Source organism: Micromesistius poutassou (assembly GCF_964030765.1).
Source record: "Micromesistius poutassou genome assembly, chromosome: 5".
Classification (NCBI taxonomy): domain Eukaryota; kingdom Metazoa; phylum Chordata; class Actinopteri; order Gadiformes; family Gadidae; genus Micromesistius; species Micromesistius poutassou.
The window spans coordinates 4,962,303-4,968,833 of NC_140275.1; the positions used below are offsets into that span (position 1 = coordinate 4,962,303).

Consider the following 6,531-nt stretch of genomic DNA (forward strand, 5'->3'; position numbering starts at 1 on the left):
TTCAATTAGTAGGCGTCACTGTTGTGACTTATTCCAATATATTTATTATTATTACCTGTTATTACCTTTTTATATTGGTACTTAAATGTAGGCCTATGTGTAATGCCGTTACGCATGTAGCCATCCCATCTCATGTTATATTCATAATGTAATATATAATATACATAATCTCATTTGATAAAATATAGGCTAATATTCAATCAATTTGACGCTGAAATCGAAATAAATGATTTGCACGGTTTTCAGTGTACTTGCGAACCCTGATTATGCTTATTTCCTGTCACTTTGAATTGTTTATCTACATGACACTTTTTTATTGTCTCTTGAAGCACTTCGAAATACACTTTGAAATGAATACAACATAATTGTTGTTCCAGTATTATTATTATATTCCATTGCTGTCCCACCCTCGGCCAGTGGAGGGCGCTAAAGGCGCAGACAGGCCGGTGTTCAGGAAGCGCTCCGGGGGCTCATCCACGGTACAATGGCGCCTCTGGACCTGGATAAATATGCGGAGATCGCAAAGCAGTGTAAATACCTCCCAGAGAACGACCTCAAGGTACGTCTTCTGGACGGGGATGTGTGTGTTGGTTTTAGTACACCCAACGCATGCAGACAGCTCATCTGCTGTTGTGTAATAATAACGCAATAAGATGCCGTAGAGCTGCTATATCCCATATCTGTACGAGTAACCAGCCCACTAACTGCGTATACATGGGAATGATGGGATGTATTGGTTATCTGTAAATATCACATCAACCTTTGATTTGTACTGGTAGCATTTGCTCTATATTAACGTTAGGCCTACTATTGATCCGGTTCATTACTGTCAAATTGTATTGTGCATAGAAAGAGTAGGGCTTACATCGAAAATAGTTATTGTTGATCATTCATTATACATTTATTACAGGTTGATAATTTCCAGTAATATACAATTTCGTGTTAATAAAGACGTCCCTGGGCATTAGTTTAATAGACCTGCGTGTGCCCTGCTATGAAGTTTATATGTGCAAGGTCTACCTACGTCGACAATGTTGTAAATGTGATCCAATTACTTCAAACCCCATATTGTACTAGTGTCAACAACTGGTCATGTTCTTCTGCATGCATCACATACTGCAGCGGTTGAACTTCCGTGCTGCAGGCCTACGTAGGCGCGTACCACAACTGTACTGACACTGTCCTCCAATGTTTTGGTATGTTTCCAAATCACAGAGATTATGCGACTATGTGTGTGATCTACTGCTGGAAGAATCCAACGTCCAGCCCGTGTCCACCCCCGTCACAGTATGTGGGGACATCCACGGACAGGTCAGACCACACTACCATACTCACCAGGATCAGGATGGTTACCCTTTTGACAAGATTTGCACCATTACTTTGGCGTTAAATATTAGTGAATACATCTTTCATACGGTTCTTGGATATGATCTCATCTTCTTCTAAGATTTGAGAAATCTATCTTAATGATCATATCATGGTACAAATATTTTCCTATCATAAGTTAAAATATGATCATATATAATATGATCATATCTCAAGTCTAAACTATGACCATAACTATCACAATGTTAGCATTGAAATATCGTTATATATTTGTTCATATAACCATTTTATGCCTTGTATATTAACTTGAAAGAAACAGAATTGTAGTTTTTTCTAATTACTAAAATGATATTGAACACTATGTCCTTTCTCTACTGATTCCTCTCTTTGTGTTTTAGTTCTATGACCTGTGTGAGCTCTTCAGGACAGGCGGTCAGGTCCCAGACACAAACTACATCTTCATGGTTTGTGTTTGTTACTACTGTAGAATCACTTCCAACTTCCTCAACAAAATCAAAGTCAAAGTGTTTTATTGTCATTTGTTCAGAAAACGCAGGGTCATTCTGTACATTGAAATTCTTATTGACCTGGCAGGCAAACAATACGTAGTAGGCATAATAGATTAACAAAAGAGATACAAATAAATATATATTAAAAAAATGTGAAAAATGTGGTAAGAATAGCAACATAATAATATATATATATAAGAAAATGTATACATAATAAAAATATATAATAAAACAAGAACACTATCAATAGTTTAAGAGAATATAAACATGTTAACATCTACCAATGGAGCATGTGTGTCCAATGAAGAGTGGAAACATTAACTACTATAGGTATAAAGTGAAATGAGTAATGTATGTAATGTATCTAGTGCAGCATATGTATCCAATGGAGAGTGTAAACATTAAGTACTATAGATTGTAGATTTAAAGTGGAATGTGCCGATGAAATATCACAAAATATGGCAGGAATAGCAGGAGTCTACATCACAAAAATTAATAAAATAGAACATCATAGAAATAGAACACTAGCAGCAGTACTTAATAATGTAAACAAAAACAAAAAGAGAGGGATTTAAGTTAATGTACATTGAATGTACAAGAAGTGTTCATGTGAGCAATATGATCAACAGGGTTAGTGTTACTGGTTGAGAAGCCTGATGGCCTGCGGGTAAAAAATGTTTGTGAGTCTGGTAGTACGTGCCTGTATGCTTCGGTAATGTCTCCCAGACGGCAGCAGTGTGAACAGTATATGGCCTGGGTGGCTGTGGTCTTTTATGATTTTCCGTGATTTTTTAAGGCAACGTGTGTGGTAGACGGAGGGGAGCTGGCAGCCGATGATGCGCTCCGCTGTCTGAAGGTTACCCTAGGCCAGATGGGCTTGTGACCCCATCTTTATGTCTGAAAATCCTGCAATCCCAACTTCTTTATTTTTGTGTATCTGCATACATCCACATACAACACTATCCACTACCATATCAATGTCCAAGTTAAGGTAAAGGAATCGCACCACACTTAGTGATAAGTAGCAGTTCACTAAGGGATCAAAAGTAAGTTCACTTAGTGACTAGTAGAAGTTCACTAAGGGGTTATTACTAGTTCACTAGGTGATGAGTACTAGTCCACTAAGGGGTTATTACTAGTTCACTAGGTGATGAGTACTAATCCAATAAGGGTTTTGTAGTAGTTCACTAATTTATTAGTTGTAGTTCAGTAGTTAAATAGTGAGTAGTAGTTCACTAATTGATGAGTAGTAGTTCACCAAGTGGTTAGTAGTAGTAGCTGTTCTGTGTGTTAACTAGCCGTCCGCTACCTTCTCTGTCCTCAGGGGGACTTTGTGGACCGGGGGTATTACAGTCTGGAGACGTTCACCTACCTGCTGGTCCTGAAAGCCAAGTGGCCGGACCGCATTACCCTGCTCCGGGGGAATCACGAGAGCCGGCAGATAACACAGGTGTACGGCTTCTACGGTAAAATCCTGATCCCGTCGTCAAATTCCTATTCCTGACACCATTAGCCCAGATGCTAACTCTGGCCTCTCTCTTGGCTTGCAGATGAATGTCAAACCAAATATGGAAATGCCAATGCCTGGCGATACTGTACCAAAGTATTTGACATGTTGACAGTTGCTGCAGTAAGTAAAAAATGCTCTATTTAAGTTTTCAAGTAATTCCACTTTTCCTCTGATATGGTTTGACATAAAACATATTTTCTTCTCTAATAATGATGAATAACCAAAATGAGTACAGATGAGCATTATTATCAGCATCATTAGCATTCGAATCAGAAACACTTCCATTTCCAGCTTTCACATATAAGGAATGAGCTGGGATGTATTAGTGCAGAAATACACCCCAATTACAATGATGATGATACGAAGTAATATGCTGTTTACCAAAGGATACAAAGAATATATGTAATATATCAATATAAAATCCAAAGAACCAAATATGAACTGGTCTGAATCTGTGATATTTGTTTATTTGTCTGTCTGTTTGTCAATCTGCCTGCCTGTCTGTGTGTCTGTCAGCTGATGGATGAGCAGGTGTTATGTGTGCACGGCGGCCTATCGCCGGACATCAAAACGTTGGACCAGATCCGGACCATCGAGCGGAACCAGGAGATCCCCCACAAGGGGGCGTTCTGTGACCTGGTGTGGTCCGACCCGGAGGACGTGGACACCTGGGCCATCAGTCCAAGAGGCGCGGGCTGGCTGTTTGGGGCGAAGGTCACCAACGAGGTGTGGTGGCCAACGTTATTCTCCTGTGTCGTACAAATGAACATGTCTGTTCAGTTTGGTGCAGATTCTTAAAAACCTTTTTAGAAATAAAACATAAAATCACGAAAGAAATATTGTTTAATTAGCAAATTATTATTAACAATTACTAGGACTGCAAGCGACTACACAAGGTATTCACAGCCCACGCACCGCCTATCCCACCCATTTCAAGTGAATCACAGGTGTTGTCATCAATCCTAGACACAACCATGCCGCCATCTTTGTTTTTTTACTCCCATAATCACACTGTGACTGTGTTTGTACAATCAGGGGCTGAAATATAAAAAGTAATAATACCCAAACCCCACAATAACAATATGTATCCACAGATACTCTCTTAATACCTAATAAAGCAGATGATAGGCGAAATATAGTTCTTAAGGAACAGGTTGGTGTCACATTTTAACAGGTCTGACTCTGTGTGTTTCCCTCCAGTCCATTCTAACAGGTCTAACTCTGTGTGTTTCAGTCCATTCTAACAGGTCTAACTCTGTGTGTTTCAGTCCATTCTAACAGGTCTAACTCTGTGTGTTTCAGTCCATTCTAACAGGTCTAACTCTGTGTGTTTCAGTCCATTCTAACAGGTCTAACTCTGTGTTTCAGTCCGTTCTAACAGGTCTAACTCTGTGTGTTTCAGTCCATTCTAACAGGTCTAACTCTGTGTGTTTCAGTCCGTTCTAACAGGTCTGACTCTGTGTGTTTTCCCCCAGTTTGTCCACATCAACAACCTGAAGCTGATCTGCAGAGCCCACCAGCTGGTCCACGAGGGCTACAAGTTCATGTTTGATGAGAAGCTGGTGACAGTGTGGTCCGCCCCCAACTACTGTTACCGCTGCGGGAACATCGCCTCCATCATGGTGTTCAAGGACGCCAGCACCCGGGAGCCCAAGCTGTTCCGCGCCGTGCCCGACTCGGAGCGGGTCATCCCCCCGCGCACCACCACGCCCTACTTCCTCTGAAGACCAGGGCTCTAAGATTCCTTACTGCCCCTGACCTCTGATGACCCTTTACTGACCCATACCCTATAGACCCCCCCGACCCTGACCTCTGAAGACCCCTTACTGCCCCAGGCCCTATAGACCCCCCCGACCCAGACCTCTGAAGACCCCTTACTGCCCCAGGCCCTATAGACCCCCCCGACCCTGACCTCTGAAGACCCCTTACTGCCCCAGGCCCTATAGACCCCCGACCCAGACCAACGGTACTGCCCTCTGTGTGTAGTATCCTAGACCACCACATCCAAGATGCAAAGCTCTACATTTGTCTTGTATTACATACTGTAGTGTAGTATATTACATACTACAGTATATTACTGTAGTATATTCCAGTATATTACTGCAGTGTATTCAATACTGCATTTTATTAAATACTGTAGTATATCAAATACTGTAGCATATAACATACATAGTTAAAGTTTATAATATACTACAGTATATATCTGATACTGCAGTATATTAGATAGTAATACTACAGTATATGACACACTGTAGTATATTACATACTGTAGTATATTACATACTGCTGTATATAACATATAAGTACTACAGGATATGACACACTGTAGTATATTCCATACTGTAGTATATTACATAGTAATACTACAGTATATATCATAAGTTGAATCTCTGCATTTTGTGCCAACTATGAACATCAAACTAGCACTGCAAGTATTTGTTTGAAATTGTCTCCCAATCTCAATCTGTTTGAGTCGTCAATGTAATTGATTGCCTCATTAAAGTGTGTCGCCAATTGCCAAGGCTATGTAAATGTTCCAGAGAAAATAAATTCAAGATGAAATAAGATGACTGTTGTAGTATAAAATGAAACATTTGAAACAGCAATTGATATGTGTATTAAGTCATATAAAAATATAATGTTGTATTTTATTTTTGTTATGGCAATGTATTGTTTGTAAAATAATGCTGACTGCACTGCACAAAGCCAATGAGCTTTTATTCTGATGGGCGTATTGTTTTAGCTGAATCTACACTTAGTCTGGTATTGTGATCTTATAAATAAACATGTCAACTAAATGTTTTCTTGCTCATGATATATATATATTATATATTATTCCCCTGTTTCATTGTTTTCTTGTTTGATTTGGAAATTTCCAACAACCACATAGAAATGTAGTGAGATAGCTAACCTTCAACTACGGAATGTAGTGATGGAGAAAAAGAGACTGACTGAAAGACAGAACTGAAGGTAGTGATAGAAGAAGAGAAGAGAGACAGACAGAAAAACAGCTGAACCTGCTGTCAATCTGTAAAGTTTGCTTCACACAATTAATTTAGTGTCTGCGAGGATGTTTCCATTTATAATTTCACATTCTAATCCAAATCTGGCCACGTCATAGAATATCAACAGACGTGACGTCGATGGTCACATGTGTGCAGGGTCGATGACGTGTACATGTTGACG

At 39.7% G+C, this 6,531-nt stretch overlaps 1 protein-coding gene across 1 annotated transcript; it reads left to right on the forward strand.

The window, feature by feature from the left end:
* The first annotated feature begins 432 nt into the window (after nucleotides 1-432).
* Nucleotides 433-6,132, forward strand: LOC311343766 (serine/threonine-protein phosphatase 6 catalytic subunit-like). The gene is made up of 7 exons (XM_084468727.1): nucleotides 433-559; nucleotides 1,216-1,311; nucleotides 1,725-1,790; nucleotides 3,160-3,301; nucleotides 3,386-3,465; nucleotides 3,862-4,071; nucleotides 4,821-6,132. The coding sequence occupies exons 1-7, from the start codon at nucleotides 485-487 to the stop codon at nucleotides 5,067-5,069; spliced, it is 918 nt and encodes a 305-aa protein (XP_084324853.1). The 5' UTR covers nucleotides 433-484; the 3' UTR covers nucleotides 5,070-6,132.
* The last annotated feature ends 399 nt before the right edge of the window (nucleotides 6,133-6,531 follow it).